This window comes from Brachypodium distachyon, chromosome 5 (assembly GCF_000005505.3).
Source record: "Brachypodium distachyon strain Bd21 chromosome 5, Brachypodium_distachyon_v3.0, whole genome shotgun sequence".
NCBI lineage: Eukaryota > Viridiplantae > Streptophyta > Magnoliopsida > Poales > Poaceae > Brachypodium > Brachypodium distachyon.
This window is the reverse complement of record NC_016135.3, coordinates 21,989,232-22,006,822: the sequence shown is the minus strand read 5'-3', so window position 1 is coordinate 22,006,822 and position 17,591 is coordinate 21,989,232. Positions and strand designations below refer to the sequence as shown.

Sequence of the window (17,591 nt, the reverse complement as noted above, 5' to 3'; positions counted from 1 at the left end):
TTGGGTGGAAGTACTACGGGCCATAGCCCATTCTGACTAGTAGGATGTGTTGGCCCATACCGGAAAGATATTTTATGGCCTCGCGAAGCCTTTATTGGATATAGGCCTTCTGGGCCGAACGGGCTGGACTTGAACTTAAATGTACAGGAAATAAAAATACAAAAAGGAAGTACCAAGAAACACACACTAAAAGTGACATGTTCCCAGAAAAGGAAAAGAAGACAACCAAGAAATGAATGCATTTTATTCTTCAGATTTGTTAGGGCTCGGCTGTATGAGAAATAAAAATTTCTGAGTCAACGACATGAGCCGGCCGATCGACCTTGATATTCGCAGATACCTTTATGTTTTTCTTCGCGTGCTTTATTCTTCTTTTTTGGAGGTTTTTGGTTCTCAGGAATAGTCAATTCGTGTCTTTCTTTCCGTCGTTGTGCGTTGGCAGTTGTGTCCAGTCATTATACTTTTAACCTTTGGGCATCCTTAGACCCTTCCTTTATCAACGAGACAAATGTTATGACTCTTTTTCGAAGAAAAAAAAGTTTGCACCTGACGACGGATGGGACGAGTAAAACTATATTTCAGCTTATCTAAGAGCATCTCCAACAGCATACATATATTTAAGAAAAATACCAAAAAACTGTTAATATGGTTATTTTGGCTCAAAAAACAGTTTCAACAGCATACCCATATTTCTAGAATATCCATAATATTTTGGATAGCTATTCATGATTTGGCCCGAGTACCCAAATATGGATACTCCCAGCTAAAGTACCCAAACGACGCAAAATCAACGCGCGCATCCAACTGCCACGAGAGGGAACTTTCCGCGCGTCCCGCGTCCTTCGCCGCCCGCGAAATCAAGCCGCCGCCGCCTGTTGCAGGCCGGCGACCTCCCCGCACCGCCCGACCGCTCCTTCGTCCTTGTTGGTGCCCCTGCCGGCGTGCCCGTCGGCCCCCTGCCCCCAGCCGAGCCCGCAACAGGCGCCGCCCCCAAGCCAAAGGCCCATCGGCGGCTAGGGCTCGCGGTTCCGACGGCTGGACCGCGCCACCGCCGGCCACCGCGGTCCTCCCAGGACCCCCGCACCTGCAGCGCACCTCCCTGCCCTGAGACGTCTGGTCGCCTCCCCGCCCAAGCACGAACCCGACCTGCGCCGCCCCGCCCGACCAACCACGTCGCTGTGCTCGAAGAAGGAGACGACCGGCTCTGCCTCCTACCGTTGGAGGCCGCCGCCGTTCTCCAAGAAGAAGGCTGCCGCCGCCAGGAGGTCCACCCCGACCCGCTGTCGCCGCGCCGACGAGCTCCACCCGACCCATGCCGCCGGCACATGGGCACGAAATTCCGGCGGCCAGCGCCTTCCCCACGCTATCTTGGACCAACAGCCTCTTCGCGCTGTCTCAATTTCGTCAGAGATGGCGATTTGGGGCTCAATTTGGTGATTGATTTGGCATTTGGGGGAGTTCGGGCTGTGCTAGAGGTTGAAGAGGACCTGCGGAACAATGACACGTGGGACCGGCACAAATTGCTGCAATATGGGTATTTGGTTTTGAGTATGCGGCAAAAGTTGGACAAGTTTTGAGTACTCATATTTTTTCTTTCTTATATTCATATTGGTTTTGGGTAGCTAAAATATGGATATGTTATTGGAGATGTTCTAAGATACCTAAAGAACCTGACCTAAAGTTCTATAAATGAAGCGACAAGCGGAGCTATGACAATCTCACTGGCAAGTGACAATCTAAGTAAGAATCCATTTGTCCATGGGTAACATGTTATTGCTCAAGTCATAGAAAATATCCCAATACCTTCTTTGTCTTTAAATCAATATTTCTCTCAAAAGTTGAAATCCTATACAATATAATACAAATTCCGCATTAATTTTTTTACCTAATGTTTTACAAAATAATTTACCAAAACAAAACCGAAATTTTGCTACTCCCTCCGACCCATATTACTTGTCTCAAATTTGCGCAAATATGGATGTATTTATGTTTCAAAAACGTCTAGACAAATATAGTATTTCAACAAATAATTCTGACCGGAGGAAGTACTACCCGATGAACACCACCAAAACGGAGCATGGGAGTTCTGTCATGTAAAATTCTGAGGGGCGTGGTGCTCTGGCCTGAAACTAGCGTTCTTGAATCCTCCAGAATTTAACATTTTTCCTGTAAAATTCTACTCAAATGTGCAGCGAAGTTCATGTAATCCTTCCTTCGAAACATGCCCTAACTAAACTGAGCTCCAACGACAACTCGCCAGTACGGCAGTACGCAGGCACACAGATCTCACACGGCCCCCTTCGTGCCGCGAAAGCAGAGACGAGCACGCCGTTGCGCAATGCACAAGCCCAGATAGAAAAAAGCTCGGAATCCAAACCCCTCCTCCTCGATGCCCTGATCCGATCGATCGAACGAAGTAGCTCCCGATGGGCCTCCTCAGCTCCTTGCGGCCGCATCGCCGGGGCGCCCTCTCCGGCGTCGGCGTCGGCGGCGGCGGGCAGTGGCAGTGGTCGTTCCTCGACGCCGTCTGGGCGGTCTTCCTCTTAGCCGTGGTCGTCTTCCTCGCCCTCGTCTTCACGCCGCGCCGCGGGGACACCCTCCCCGCCCTCGCTGGCGCGGTGCCGCCGTGCGCCGCCTCGGAGGTGGACCTCCTCCCCTGCGAGGACCCCCGCCGAAGCTCCCGCCTCAGCCGCGAGATGAACTACTACCGCGAGCGCCACTGCCCCGCGCGGGGAGAGGCGCTCGCGTGCCTCGTCCCGCCTCCGCGCGGCTACCGCGTGCCCGTGTCCTGGCCCGAGAGCCTCCACAAGGTTCGTGCTGTTGGCACTGGCTGTTCCACTCTAAACCAAGCCCTAGTGGCTGTAGAATTGCAGTGTCGGCTAGTTTGTTCGTAGTCCTCGGTTGTTCGCGTTTGGGAGGCGAAACGAGAGGGGTTTGATCTGATGTCTGTGCAGGCGGGGGTCATTTGGGTTTAAGTATGTTGTGCAGCGTTGACCATGCTGTGTATCTTGGGCTTGGTGCTAGTTTATGACTAGCTATTGCATCTCAGGCCTGTGTGGTTAATATATGTGTATGACTTGTTTATTCCATGCATGTTCGAAATTGGTTTCAGATGCAGTTATAGAATCAGAATTACTGGATGATATTCAGACTGTAGACTGTTTCTGGATTTGTGGATTTTTAGGGAAGATTTGTAGAATAGTGGATATGATGTTTTTTTTTGTTTCGAGATGATTTTTGGAAAACATGGTTAGCAATCTCCCAATCAATGATATAGAAGCAAAGACTTCAAGGTTCAAGTCTAGCTCAAGTGTTTTCGGCAACATGCCTGTTAATTGTTAAATTAACCTTGCTGTGGTATGCAAAGTTGGACTGGAATTTAGAAATTAGATCTAGTATCTTGGTATGAGACTCAGTGCTCCTATTTATTGTTCTTCATGCAGATATGGCATGACAACATGCCTTATGGTAAGATTGCTGAAAGAAAAGGTCATCAGGGGTGGATGAAGCAAGAAGGATCATACTTTATTTTTCCTGGTGGAGGAACTATGTTTCCTGATGGGGCTGAACGATATATTGAAAAACTTACGCAGTATGTTCCACTAAAAAGTGGTCTCCTGAGGACAGGTCTTGATATGGGATGTGGGGTAATAATTTAGTCTTTCAGATGAAACTTCCTATGTTTTCTTCACCAAGAAAAAATAAATGCTTAAATGCTCTTTGCATCTCTGTAGGTTGCTAGCTTTGGTGGGTTTTTGCTCAAAGAGAATATCATAACACTTTCGTTTGCCCCAAGAGATTCACACAAGTCTCAAATTCAATTTGCGCTGGAGAGAGGAATTCCTGCATTTCTTTTAATGATGGGAACACGCCGTCTTCCATTTCCAGCACAGTCCTTTGATTTTGTCCATTGTTCCCGGTGTTTAATACCTTTTACCGCCTATAGTAAGTAATGCTCTTCTTCTGCAGTTGATATTTACATATCTCCCTCCCTCGCTCTGATATGTGCACATTGGCAGATGGCAGTTATTTGATTGAAGTTGACCGCCTACTTAGACCTGGGGGATATCTGATAATATCCGGACCTCCTGTGCAATGGAAGGAACAAGAGAAGGAATGGGGTGAACTTCAAGCAATGACACGGTCTTTGTGTTATGAGTTGATTATTGTAGACGGTAACACTGCCATTTGGAAGAAACCTGCTAAGGCTTCATGTCTTCCTAACCAAAATGAATCCGGCCTTGATTTGTGTAGTACTAATGATGATCCAGATGAAGCATGGTAATACTTTCTTATATATTTCTTGCAAGGCATGTTTCTAGCTTTAGTACGCCAGGAAGCATTTTGTGCATTTTTTATTTGTTTGGTAATACGATTTTACCATGTGCAGGTACTTCAAGTTGAAGGAATGCGTTAGTAAAGTTTCTCTGGTGGAAGAAATAGCTGTTGGCTCGATTGATAAGTGGCCAGATAGGCTATCTAAACCTTCTGCTAGGGCCTCCCTTATGGATGATGGAGCAAACTTGTTCGAAGCAGATACTCAGAAGTGGTCCAAAAGAGTATCATATTACAAGATGTCACTTGGTGTGAAGCTTGGGACTGCACACATACGCAATGTCATGGACATGAATGCATTCTTCGGAGGATTGGCAACTGCTGTAGCCTCTGATCCTGTGTGGGTTATGAATGTTGTTCCTGCTCAAAAACCGTTGACACTTGGAGTAATATATGACAGGGGCCTTATAGGAGTTTATCATGATTGGTAAGTATACAATGCTTGATTTGTTTGTCTCGTACAAATTACAGAAATTTGCCATGCTTTTCTGCTCATGTGTTTGTTCTTGGTTAATCATTGACTACATCGCGGATTTCTAATTATAAACTGGATGCAATGTTCGGCTTAAGTTTGCAAAAATCTGTATCTTGCTCCGAAGCAGCTTGCTTTTGGTTCTTTTGCAAAAACTAAAAAACTCAAATTTGTTCATCCACCTTTTGCAAGTTACCTATATATTTTTAATTCAGTAAATTCACATATGATGCTGGCAAAGTGTTCGGACCTGCTCCAACATTCACAGTGAACTGTTTATTTGGCTATTATTGGTATAGAATTTGCATTGGATATTACCTGTTCTAGTACATTTAAACATCATATGGCTTTTTTGTTAGTGCTTTGTTCAAGATCTTGTTGCTTTACCACCCATTAAATATTTAGTCTTACTAGTCTGGTCAACTCATATGTTCTAAACTGTGACTATTTCACCTATGAAGTCAATAGATTGAGGAAATAGAAATGAATATTCTGATGTTGTAGTTCTGAAATGTGGGTGATTGTTTGTTTTGGTTCCAGGTGTGAGCCTTTCTCAACATATCCTCGTACCTATGATCTCATACATGCTGATGGAATCAATTCTCTGATAACCGACCCAAAGTCTGGAAAGAGCAGGTAGGCGGACCATAAATTCTGCATGTTCTAGTAATATCATTTTTTTCTAGTCTTCTGCATTATACATTAATCTAATTTATTCTTCAAATACTCAGAGTGCAAACCTGGTAGCCCATACAGAATTCTCATAATTCCATTTAGGGGCACTTCAGAACATAATATGAAAAATGTGAGAATAATAAAAAAGGCAGGATCTGGATGTATAGCTTGCTGAATCTTAAAGTAAAACAGAACCACGATAATTGCTCAAAATTGGTGTTGTGACGCTACACAGGGAAGGACTTAGATTTTAAGATTGCATTTACTTGATTATAGAGAGAGAGACACACAAAGTATGGATAGGGAATTTTAGGATCAGGCCTGTATTTGTGTACTGGTGTGCTATATTAGAGCATTAGCAAATTGGTAATTCTATATGTATAACACAGATGATAACTATTAGGTGTTGTACTAGCTTGCTAGAATTCAAGTAAATACAGTATGCATGTTTTCTTGATCAAACTTCACATCTGTTTGATGGGATACATGCCATCACTAAATTAATGTGCGAACCAAAAGAGCTACCTGATTCCATATCTACTTATATCAGATGTGACCTGTTTGACGTCATGTTGGAGATGGACCGCATACTGCGCCCAGAAGGAACTACTGTTATACGGGACTCGCCAGATGTGATAGAAAAGGCTGTACATGTAGCTCAGTCAATACGGTGGATTGCCCAGGTGCATGACAGTGAGCCTGAATCAGGTAGTACTGAGAAAATACTTGTAGCTACCAAAACATTTTGGAAGGTACCATTAACATCAAAATAGTTTAGCTGTATCTGTGTAGCTCCTCCCCCCACACCCCACACACAGCACCACCATTTTTGACTCCCTTGATTTTTAGTTCTTGGGGATGGGTTGGAGGGATTAGCACTTACCAGATTAATACGGAAATGACTCCGTTTCTGTAATGTTGTCCGTGCTATAGTGATGAGTTAGTTACTTCGGTGTGGACTTGTGTTGTAATTCTTTTGATATGTTTTGTGGCTCTCCCCTCTTCAATTTGGCATCAATTTTCTGATTCATTTTTGTTGATAGGATGATTATAATGAAAATGGTATGGTTTTTTCCACTGTTGATGGCTACTGCATACATGTTCGATATTGCAGTACAAATCATTCTAGTTGCATAAGTGATGACTTAAATCCTGATTAGGATTGCATACTATTCCCTCCGATCCATAAAAAGAAAATGGACGACACTTTTTATGGATCGGAGGGAGTAATTACAACTGTTCGTGCTTGTGCAAGAAGACTAGTGCATATTGGTCGCACTGATTCATTCGTTCTGGAAGTATGATCTGTTTTTTTTTTCTATATTGACACTGAAAATGGAACTGGAACAGAGTAAAGTCAACCAATAAACACATTTGTCCACAGCAGAGTGTTTTACAGAGTTTTAACATATACAAGCAGAAGCACTAATCAGCGCATCTTCGACAAAGTTCTATACAACAGAAGCATATTATGCAAAAAAAAAGAAAAAAAGAAGAAGAAGAAGAAACCAAACTGAAGCAATTATCTCGATGGCCAGCACGTTCTCTCCACAGGCTGGCATGCTTGATCTCGTCTTTCTAGTTGTCACACTTCCAGCTCGACGTCGGCACGCAGGTAAGGTAGTGGCACCAGCTGCAATGATCGTTGCCGTTCACTCCGCGGAACACCATGAGCAATCCAACAGCAAACCTGCGTACACGCACACGCACACATGGCTCTCTCAGATTAATCACCCGCTACCCGTTCCGTATCAGTTTGTATTACTTATCTCACAACGATATTGCTTACCCTGCAATCGATAAGATGAGGGCGACAACCAGGAGGATGATCTGGCAAGCCGTGTACTTGGATTTGGACTTGGCACCGAAGGGCTGCTCCAGCCACCCGAACCGGGGCTGGATCAGCAGCACGAATCCGAGGAGGAAACCCGTGGCGAAGCCTCCGATGTGCGCGAAGTTGTCGACGTGGGGCAGTATCCCCAGCGCCAGGTTGATGGCGGCGATGATGATCAGGTTCGCCATGGCCGCTATCTGCGATTCGACGTCAGGTCAATGCCATGCCCGCAAGGTGTTCGACATTAATCGGGGGGAATGAATGAATGATGCGAGCGAACCCTGTTGGTGTAGATGGACCAGTTGGTGATGAGCTCCGAGAGCATGGCGCCGAGGAGGCCGAAGAGCGCGCCTGAGGCGCCGACGGAGACGCCGTTCCTGATGAAGAGCACGGATAGGATGCTCCCGCCGAGCCCCGACACGAGGTACACCAGGCCGACCTTCCCTGCGCGCACCACGAATCCTTCCAAGTCAAAAACAAAGAAGCACGCTGTGCGAGAAGAAGACCTTGTCGTTGTTCTAGAGGAAGTCGTCGTGGCCTCGTGGGTGAGGTGAGGAACTCAGGAGGATGGTGGTGTGGTTGCTTACAGAATCCGAACTGCTGCTCGAGGCGGACGCCGACGAAGATGAGGCTGATCATGTTGGCGCCGAGGTGGATGAGGCCGGCGTGCAGCCACGTGCTCGTCTCCAGCCGCCACGCCTCGTTCCCGCGCACCACCTTGTACCTGTCAAGCCCACCGTATTTCCCCAGCCTGCACCACCACCACGGCCAATCCGCCGCCGATTACAAACCAGAGGGAGGGGAGACGAAAACACTCAAACAGAGAATCAAACAAAAACCGATTACTAGTTACGTGGTGGCGGAGGGGCCGAAGAGGGGGTTCTCCTTGAGCGGCTGGAAGGAGAAGCGGCGGAGGACGCCGCGGCCCACGCAGTCGCCGTTGCCGCTGCGCGGGCAGTCGTTGTAGTACATCACCACGATGAACATGGCCACGTTGGCGAGCACCACCAGCGGGACAAGCCACGTCCGGTGCTGCTTCTCCTGCGCCGCCGCCGCCGCGTAGTAGAACGGCGACACCGGCGCCCCCGCCGCGGCGTACTGCGGCCCGTGCCCGTCCGCGTTGTACCTCCCGGGCGGCGGCTTGATCCCCGTCGTCGTCGCCGCCCTCGCCGGGGCCCCGGCCTCCATGTCGCCGTTCGACATGGCTCTCGCTGAGTCGTCGCTGGAGTGCTGGATGCTGGAGCTTCTTGGCTGTATGTTCGTGTTCGGTGCAAATGGATGATGGAGTAATCGTTTCGTTTCGTTCGTTCTGTTTTGTTTTGTTGGGCTAGTTCCTGGGGAGAGGAGGAAATGGACGGACGAACGGAAGGACGGACGCGTGGACGATGTCTCGGGATGAATAGAGACTAGAGAAGAGACCTGGGCCTGTGTGATCCCTCGTGGAGGTTTTTAATCTCAGGTCTTTTTACGCGTTTCTTTCTGGTATTATCTCTTCTTTTAAAATTAGACGATTTGATGGCGCTTCTAGTACTGTATTTGTTTATGGTTGTTGGACGGAGTTGGCGGGAAGTTTTATACGGAAGATTGGGAGGTTTTGCGGGTTCGACGAGTTGAGTCTGATGGCGCAATTAGAAGTTGACCCGTTGCCGCACAATGATGCTACGGTGTAGCTCTATCCGGGGTAGCAGTTAGCAGAGGGGTCAATTTTAAAATACGGAGTAACAAATATAGTGGAAACAGGATTCTAATGAATATTCTGGTATGTGATGTTTGATCTTCTATAGACTTCAAACAACTCGTTAACACGCCTTGTTGATTTCAGCGTATTGTGGAAGACGTATCAGGATCGTTACGCTCGACAGCTATTTGTGACGGCTGAGTGTGATAACGAGGCCCGCGTTAGTTCGAAATTGCTATTCCAAGGAACCATTCCACGCGTTTATGCCATTTCCAGTCTTTTTCTGCGTGAACCTTTGTCCTTTATTTCCACCCGTTAACTCGCTTGTGGTTAACTCTTCTTCGATTGTCAATTTTTCGGAGAGGCCGAATCCGATGTTGATGCACGCCCCAAAAGTGGGTCTCCTTTTCCCTCTTCCGTTATGGAAAAGCTTGTTTTTTGTTCCTTGTACATTGCTGTTTATCCATTTTGTTTCTGCCCCCCCGCCCCCCCTCACATTGCTGCCAGATGTTCATTGCTTGCATTACGCCATTTGCTGGATTACAGTACAGTAGGATTCATACAAATTGCTTCATAATGGGATTCCACTCGTCGTCTTCTAGACAGAACGACAACTGCTGGAGCTGCAAGCAATTTTTTTATCAGTTCCCATGGAAACGTGAACTGGTCCACGAAAAGATTTGGCAGAATACTGCAGACGCAATCTCCTTGGGATCAGCGATGTTAGTCCGTTAGAACATGTTTTGCAGCCTGCGACGACGTTGACGGCTGCTTTGATTCCGGGCATCCGGCAGATTCGAGACAGACAGTAAACCTGGGTGGCACAGCAAAGGGCCGTGAACACTGAGCACGCACAACATGACAATAATATTTCAGACCCAGCCCAGCCTACACGGAGTCAAGCCAGGCTTGGAGTGGAATTTCAGAAAATGGATCAAACGCCGTATGTTCCTTGCAGTTCCTTTGCTTTACGTCTTTTAGAAAACAGGTCACCCGTTTGCCTTCACTCCCTTCGTGAACCCACATCCCCGGCCAATTTCTGTACTTTGTTCTCGTGTAATATACGCCCCAACCGCCGCCCGCTCAAACCGATCGATCATGCCAACTGAAGGAAGGAGGAGTAATGCAATGCACTAGTATACGAAATGCTGAAGTCAACAAAGGCCGTCGTATTGTTTTGCTTACACGCTCGTCTCACCCGTAGATACCCCAACAAATTTGTCTCCGTCCGCCGACGAACCTGCAGGCAAATGTTCGTACGTGCGCGCGAGGCAGCGGACTTCTCACGCTCAGCGTCGGAGGTCAAATTGGGCCGGAAAAGAGAAATCGTACTACGTGGTTTGCACGACACGGGCGCAGGTCAGGAACTTTAGAAGAGCGATCTGCAGGCATGTCAGGGCGCAGAAGAAAGCAAAGTTATGTTCAGGAGGAGGGCCAAAACGAACAAAGCAGGTTCTGCAGTCCCAATGCTGTGTCATTGGATGTCCATCCACAATAACCTCATTTTCCAAAGAAGGAATCATCAGAGCAATATGTTGACGAATAGTATGACAATTGAAGTGGAGAGGAGATTGGAGATCAGCAACAATTTGGGGTCGTGTCGACCAGCTTGGTGATCTTGTCCAAGGATATGGCCGGGGTACTGTTTGCCTTCAGAATAGATTCCACAGATCGCGTCGTCCCTAGCACCGCAGGCCAAAATACAGCAGCTGGGAGTCGGTTTTGAATCTGGAGGTTCGATTGCCAAAATACACTACATACAAAATTCCGAAGGGATGCCCCACTAAAACTGAAAATATAGCTCTGTCTAGGATCTGCAAAATCATCTAGGAAGCTGCTCCTTGCATGTACATTAGTCTTCCGGTATGGAGAGGAGGAGGTGTAAATACAACTTGCCCTCCTGCGTCTTTGCAACACGCCTATATAAATAAATGAGGCTTTTTACAGTACCCCAGTACTCCAAAAACAGCTACGGAAGTACCAATTAGACATGTGTCAAAAGAAAAAAATTCCATCAATTGTCCATTAGAAAAACTCCATCAATTTAGGCCTGCAGTTACGGCCACGTTACCAATTACCGTAGGCAGGTTTCCTAATTAATCAACAATTCCCTTAATCAAAGCTCATCTCTCTCCTCCCTGTGACGGCTCCAGCGGCTCCCGCCAACCAAGGTCAGGCTGTGGCTCAACGGTGCAACCGTGCAAGCAATTAACGCCGACCGCTCGTCTGCTTCAGAGTTAGAAGAAGCTAATGCTGCCAGCTCCTATGAGAAAACTGTACCAGCGCATGGTGGCAATGATGCCGGAAACGTTGGAGGACTTGCCACGTTCCGTCGTTCCACAACGGCCGACGGCGTCCACCTGACGCTTGCGGCTTCACGTCGGACTGAAAGCTAGCACGGGAAAATACCAAAATATAATGAGTCACACGATTATGATTTTGCCCTCCAAACCAAGGTACTCCGGGGATTTTCGACCCGGTACTCCGCAGAATTAAAGATGGAGTACCAGACCATATTGGCCACTAGATTAAGATAAATAAACGGTTCATATTAAATCCGGGACACCGTAAAGGAGCTCAAATAAATAGATCAAAGAACGCAAGGATACAAGGAGGCATCAAGTGGTCAACACAAATCTATACCACTGAAGAGCAAGACAGAACACTTACGATTTGCATTCAGTTACGAAGCACCCTTTTGCACAGTTGAAGACCTAAGTTGTTTAATGCCTTCCTCGGCGGACGGTCCTTTTTCATGTACAAATTTGACGGATTCTGACAGCTTATTCAGAAGATTTACCAGCGCAATGGCGTCGTTTCGCTGCAGATGGAACTGAATTGCCAAGAAAAAAGTTGTAAGACAGATCACCACTGAACATCTTAAATGAATTCAAAAGGTCGATTTCAGAGACAACACTCAAAGAGACATAAGTGTTTTTTCTCTCTTGTGAGAGCTAAGTTCCGTAATTTGCTTTATTCACATAGAGCAGACAAGTTAAAGTTACCGGAGTCTTTTTAAGATTATATTCCGTAGGAAATGTAGGTAACCAATATGGTTTAGCATCATGTGCTGGTACCTTGGATCATATGAAAACGAAACGTCGGAGAATGCTCTCAAGCTGGAACATGGACCAACCAAACGCACATCATCTACCCTATATTATGTTGTGTTGCACACTGGCAGTAGCCAAAAGAGAAATGAACATCATACCTGTTGATTCAAATTGTTCTCTCTGTCAACAGAAAACAAAATCTTCAGTGCAGTTCCAAGACCAAGAACTTGTAGCTTTCCCCATAATAGACACTTCTCACATCCAACACAGTTCATAATTGCACTATGAACAGGTAATTGCAGGGGCTAAGGTTTCAAATCATTCAAACGCAGATATGAATTGAAGTAGAGAGATTAAGCACATACCTAATATTTCTAAATTGCTTCTGAATCTCCTGCTTTAGTTCAGGGCCATTTTCACCTTGCCAGAGTTTTGCTTCATCAAAAGGTAATGGGCATGTAGATCTTAACTTGTGGTTGTAAAGCAGTTGCTTCACTAAAGATTGTGTTTTCAAGTCCTCTTCGGGATTGCCAGTGTTGTACTCTGCCTGCTCGAGGTAATCTGTTGCCTAAACAAGAGCAAAATAATCATTACTCCATACAAGCTTTAGGACAAAGCAAGTGAACATATTAAATTATAAAACTGAAGGTTAGGTTTTAGTGAAATAGAGAAATAGGAACCTTTGTCACTGCCCTAAGAACAAATAGGTATGTGAAGTACAGATTTTGGACACGCTCCGGGTACTTCAGAACACGGTCATACAACAACGGAAGGTTGTGTCCCCACTGTAGTCATTTATAGAAAATAAGTCAAACCAACTACTGAAGATGGTCTGATAAACACCAAAGTGAAGTTTACGGTAGTGGGTAGATACCAAGTCAGTAGATTTGTCTAGAAGATAATCATAAGCAATGTGTACAGAAATTGAGGAGTGCAATCCTGAAATTAGCTTGTATAATGCCTTCTTCTCCTGGCACATATCTTCTGAAGGATCTGAAAGAACATACAAGGCAATTTTAAAAATGTGTGCCAGCAAAAGTACAGTAACCTATGCAATATAAAACACTGTGTCATGGCAACGTCAAATAACACAAGTGGCTGTTTGAAGCAATGACGGCTCATCAGTTTCTATCCATCACCTCTAGAAGCACAACATCAGATCGAGCAGACTAAAACTTGCAAACACTCATTAAAAGGATTCATCTAGTCTCAATTTCAGAAACAAGTCACCTTTTAGTTTGAATTCCTGTACATTCTTGAAGAGAAGGATCATGCAACAAATGAATACATCCATTATTCAGTCTATATTTTGTGGTCTAGCTATAATGTACTAACAAAAATATGAATTCAGTAGGACACCAACAACGATGACAATAAAATGGAACAAGAACAAACAACTCAATTGCATTAAGATTAGACGTCATGCATAAAAATGGGACATGGAAAAAGAACTGAATACATAAGCTTACATTTTATGCATTTTTCTTTGTAGATAGAATCCCATATCCTCCTAGCTGGATCACCAGTATAACCAGTGTAGCGTTCAGGATTTAGTCGAAGATTCACATAATTCATCTTAGCTGGAATAGGGATAAAAGTTTAGCAATTACCAGGTATTCAGTTATGATAATAAAGAAGAATCAAAGGAAGCATGATATACAAAATGATGCAAAACAATATACCATTATCTGTCTCATCATCCGATGTCCATGGACTATCAGTTTCAACCCATCCTTTGAAAACTTTGCTGTCCAGAGTTCTATCAACAGTAGCCTCTGGTTTTCCTCCTTGACAGATCATATTTTGTGGAGAAAGGCCACTGTAAGGCTTCTTGAATGGTTCGGGAAATTCATTATCTGGGCACTCACAGACACTACAGTCCTTGAGCGCGCACACTCCATCATCAGGCCAAAAAAGGCAGTCACACCACAATTTAACCTAGCAAAGGAAACAGATAAGCCAAGATTTAGAATAATAATCATGCATTTAATGTATATTGTCAGGAATAGAATATATGTACAATCGCATTTTAGCTTACAGATATAGTATAAGTTGCACGATACGGGGACATGAACACAGGAATGAGGGAAAAAAGAATTTTGTAAGAACAGCCATATGGAGATACGGCGAATACAGAAGGGTTTTGGGGAAAAAATCAGCATATAATGTAGACAATCATAATTCCAGACAAGAGAGATAGAGTATCGCATTTGCTGTCCTTCTTTTTCCTTGATAAATATTTTTTAGCTCCCCAACCTCATGTCCTCACTCAAGTCTTCATAACGTGGTTTTCTCTGCCTCCCCCAAGGAAGGAACAGCAGCAGCAGCAGAAAGCTAGCAACTCAGCAGCAGCAAGAGCGAGAGGGGAGTAGGGGATCACGGGAGACGGGGAGTTGCAGGCACCTGATAACAGGTAGGGAGATGGGGATGGTCATCGTGGCCAACACGGCCGCCGCATGTTGCAAGGGGCGGCTGGATGCAGAGTGAGGGAGAGAGAGCTGCCCATTGTCTATATATAGTCCGGCATTGCATATTTGGCCTTTAGATGGCTTTGAAGAAGGGATTTCGGTCAGGACGTGTCCCCAATGTAAAATACTGGTGGCCATAGAGTTATAGGGTGATGTGGTGGCTGCCGGAAAAGAGAAGACAAAGCATTTGTTCTGACAGAGTTGGAAATTACAAGTGTGTCACATCTGCGCAAAATATAATGGAATCTATCTAAATTAATGTATTTGAATTTTTTTTAATTATTCCGTGGCAACACACGGGTACCTTACTAGTTAAATGAAAAGGATGGGGTACTCAGGGGGCAAGCGCATCCCCGTTTCGTGCGCATACCGAACAGGGATGCAATATGTGACATCTATGGTTCAGAATGTCTTTTAACAGTTAGAGGATGATGACATTCTGACAGATCTTCATTTAAAACCTCACAAAGTAGTTTACATGGAGGTGCTATGATTTTACGCTCTTAAATATTCTAATTAGACAGTAGCCACATCTAGCAGCAGCAACAACATTAAACATAGATCAACGTTACCTCATATATGTTACTGGTCTACTGCTCTATCACTTGGCTAAAAAGGCCATCATCCTCACTTTGCCTCAGATCGGCATGAGAAGAACATGTAACGAAGAATGGGATTGGAATCACAAGCCACTTGAAGAGGGCTAACAGCTATGGCCGTGTCATCTTCTGACAACCAGATCAGAAAGTATTATATAGAGTACTCACATCAAAATTCCCTGCGGATCTGATCCATTAAACTTTGATGCTTCAATCAAGAATTGATCAATACGTGGAAAAAGGGCACCACATGAATGGAGTACACTAACCCAACACAAATAATGCAGTTCACTGATATTCCGCATATCCAATTCAGCATACACATTAGCAGAGCATAGATCCGCAAAAATGGCTCTACGGTTTGGAGCATATGCTCCAATCAAACATACATCACTCCATAATTCTAGCATGTTGAGCTAGCTATCACAGTTCACGAAATCAAAACAATGCAACATAAATTTTCCATAAGCTAGCCGCACAAGACCGTTAAAAAACAACACCAAATAGTTCATCACCTTGAAGTACCTGAAGAAGGGCAGCGAGACGAGCTGCTGCAGGATCGGATAAAGCACATCTTCGTTGATGGCATCCACCGTCTCGTAGTCGCAGCAGCAGTCCTCCACCAGCCCGGTGTACTTCCTGGCACCCTAATTAAACACGCCGCCGCTCCAAAACCACATCGTCAAACCAAAACCCCACAAACCAGCCAAATCACGATCCGAACTGCGGGAGACTTACAGGGCAGCCGCAGCCTCCGCTGCGCGAGTAGGAGGGAATGGCCGGGAGGCTACGTGAGCTCACGGCCGCGGCGAGGAGCACCAGAAGGAGCCCCGCCGCGGTTGCCACCCAGAGTCTCTTCCACCGGCGTACGCCCCCACCGGCGCCGGCGCCGGCGCCGTTTGGCGTGGGAGAGGGCTTCGAAGTCATCACCCGTGCTGGAGGACCCAGTAGGGAAAGGTAGGGCAGCAGAGAATTGGGGGAGATTGAGGAAATGAAACAGGGAGCTAAAGGGCGGAATCCGTTCGTTGGGTGATGGGAAAATCGAATGGGAGATCGCGATGTCGGCGCTCGCGCGAGGAGGAAGGCGAGCAAGGCGGCTTATGTATGTAAAAGAAAACGGAAAATCTATTTGCATTACGCGCGGACGCGTTCCGCTCCGTCCGATCCTCTCGTTCTTTCTTTGCTCCTTCCGATTCAAACCTCTGCTTTCCTCCACTCCTTCCTTATCTTCAGTTCCAATCAATCCCCTCTGCTCCCACCTACCCACGAGGCCCCAACGAAGGCAGCGCCCACCTACTTGCTTCATCCAGCCATTGCTCCACTCTCCTCAGCCATCCTGACGGCTAGCTTCGCCGCCGCAACACTCCGGCGAGAGCGCTGATGGTGGCCAGTGGGAAGGGCTGCACGAGGCTATCGGCAACGACCAGCATCTCGAGGCACGCGCGGGAGGTCTCTGCCTCCATTGGGGAAGAAGGGGCCCTTGCTCCCGATGGCTAGCCTCGCCGCTGCAACAATCCGGTGAGGACGGCGGTGGTGGTCGGTCGGAAGGACAGTGCGAGGCCATCAGCGGTGACTAGCACCTCGAGGCACGCACGGGAGATCCCTGCCTCCGCTAGGAGACGGATCCCGCCTTCGTCGCCGCGTGGCAACGGAGGAGAGGGGCGGAGTGGATCAAGGAAATCAGGGCATGGCTGATGTTGTACTTGTCGTCGTCGGTGAGGAGGGCGTGGTCAAAACTGTGCTCACCGTTGCCTGTGAAGGTGTGCACGAATACACGGGCTCCAACCTGGTGTGACGGACTTATGAGGCGTGCTTGGTGACTGCGTGGAGCCATGGATTGGAGATTTATCAGCGTCTAGTTTTAACTCTCCACGACGGCGAAGAACTCCACTATGAAATGCTCATCTGATTAGTTTTTTGGCTGATTTTGCTTCTGATGTTGTCATTTAGCAACCAAAATTGAGTGTCGTCTGACTATAAAACTAGGTTACTTGCGAGGTTTGGGGTGGTACCCTTTGACCGTGGGAAGATGTATGTTTGCAAATGGGTTGGTTGATTCCTTGGCAAACTGGATTGAAGAGGTTCCTTGTTCTCTTAGCTCATGGCGATCATTTAGCCAACTTGATTGATGGGCCGTTGCTTAGTAAAGTAGTCTTACCAGCATAGCATTGATGTAGTTACCAACACTCTAAAGTATAGATTTCCCACCCTCGCATGCCTAGGTTACCATCATAGTGTTGGCGAACCTTGCATATCTACCAAGTTATCCAGATTATATCACTATAGTTATCACAATAGCAATGGTGGAGTTACCGGACTATTTAGTTTATGGTTACCACTTGTCATTTATATAGTTATCCAACCTTGAAGTCGAAAATATCAGCATGACACTTACTTAGTCACCAAGGTGTGCGTGATACAGTTTCTCAGTAGGTCACCGGTTTAGTTACCCAACTGTTCGGATATGATATAACATG

General features: G+C 46.2%; 3 protein-coding genes across 5 annotated transcripts; 1 reads left to right on the top strand and 2 right to left on the bottom strand.

Moving 5' to 3' along the window:
• Window positions 1–1,412: 1,412 nt before the first annotated feature.
• Window positions 1,413–6,559, top strand: LOC100830170 (probable methyltransferase PMT13). Its single transcript, XM_003580302.4, has 7 exons — window positions 1,413–2,810; window positions 3,444–3,647; window positions 3,735–3,945; window positions 4,020–4,281; window positions 4,391–4,762; window positions 5,348–5,443; window positions 6,033–6,559. Exons 1-7 carry the CDS (start codon window positions 2,427–2,429, stop codon window positions 6,253–6,255), a joined length of 1,752 nt encoding a protein of 583 aa, XP_003580350.1. The 5' UTR covers window positions 1,413–2,426; the 3' UTR covers window positions 6,256–6,559.
• A 261-nt stretch (window positions 6,560–6,820) lies between these two features.
• On the bottom strand, window positions 6,821–8,762 carry LOC100829865 (RHOMBOID-like protein 6, mitochondrial). Its single transcript, XM_003580301.4, has 5 exons — window positions 8,170–8,762; window positions 7,904–8,067; window positions 7,597–7,760; window positions 7,272–7,513; window positions 6,821–7,172 (listed from the first exon to the last, which is right to left on the bottom strand). Exons 1-5 carry the CDS (start codon window positions 8,517–8,519, stop codon window positions 7,061–7,063), a joined length of 1,032 nt encoding a protein of 343 aa, XP_003580349.1. The 5' UTR covers window positions 8,520–8,762; the 3' UTR covers window positions 6,821–7,060.
• A 2,016-nt stretch (window positions 8,763–10,778) lies between these two features.
• Window positions 10,779–17,355, bottom strand: LOC100829554 (endoplasmic reticulum oxidoreductin-1). Of its 3 annotated transcripts, none has more exons than XM_010241976.3 (10): window positions 15,853–17,348; window positions 15,630–15,761; window positions 13,730–13,985; window positions 13,517–13,627; window positions 12,922–13,040; window positions 12,728–12,832; window positions 12,413–12,615; window positions 12,206–12,329; window positions 11,665–11,827; window positions 10,779–11,379 (listed from the first exon to the last, which is right to left on the bottom strand). In XM_010241976.3, the coding sequence occupies exons 1-9, from the start codon at window positions 16,039–16,041 to the stop codon at window positions 11,678–11,680; spliced, it is 1,389 nt and encodes a 462-aa protein (XP_010240278.1). In that variant the 5' UTR covers window positions 16,042–17,348; the 3' UTR covers window positions 10,779–11,379; window positions 11,665–11,677. The 3 variants fall into 3 exon arrangements, with proteins under 3 accessions (XP_010240278.1, XP_003580348.1, XP_014751507.1); XM_003580300.4 differs by having other exon boundaries at window positions 10,779–11,386; window positions 15,853–17,346; XM_014896021.2 differs by lacking the exon at window positions 10,779–11,379 and adding an exon at window positions 12,072–12,113 and having other exon boundaries at window positions 11,685–11,827; window positions 15,853–17,355.
• Between the last annotated feature and the right edge of the window lie 236 nt (window positions 17,356–17,591).

Coding starts and splice junctions, on each gene's coding strand:
- LOC100829554 (XM_010241976.3), bottom strand. CDS start 16,041: ATGACTTCGAAGCCCTCTCCCACGCCAAACGGCGCCGGCGCCGGCGCC. Junction 13,986..15,629: donor CCTTCTTCAGGTACTTCAAG/GTGATGAACTAT, acceptor TTCCTTTGCTAG/GTTAAATTGTGGTGTGACTG. Junction 13,628..13,729: donor GGATGATGAGACAGATAATG/GTATATTGTTTT, acceptor TCCCTATTCCAG/CTAAGATGAATTATGTGAAT.
- LOC100829865 (XM_003580301.4), bottom strand. CDS start 8,519: ATGTCGAACGGCGACATGGAGGCCGGGGCCCCGGCGAGGGCGGCGACG. Junction 7,514..7,596: donor GGTCCATCTACACCAACAGG/GTTCGCTCGCAT, acceptor GTCGAATCGCAG/ATAGCGGCCATGGCGAACCT. Junction 7,173..7,271: donor CTCATCTTATCGATTGCAGG/GTAAGCAATATC, acceptor GCGTGTACGCAG/GTTTGCTGTTGGATTGCTCA.
- LOC100830170 (XM_003580302.4), top strand. CDS start 2,427: ATGGGCCTCCTCAGCTCCTTGCGGCCGCATCGCCGGGGCGCCCTCTCC. Junction 2,811..3,443: donor GGCCCGAGAGCCTCCACAAG/GTTCGTGCTGTT, acceptor TTCTTCATGCAG/ATATGGCATGACAACATGCC. Junction 3,648..3,734: donor GTCTTGATATGGGATGTGGG/GTAATAATTTAG, acceptor GCATCTCTGTAG/GTTGCTAGCTTTGGTGGGTT.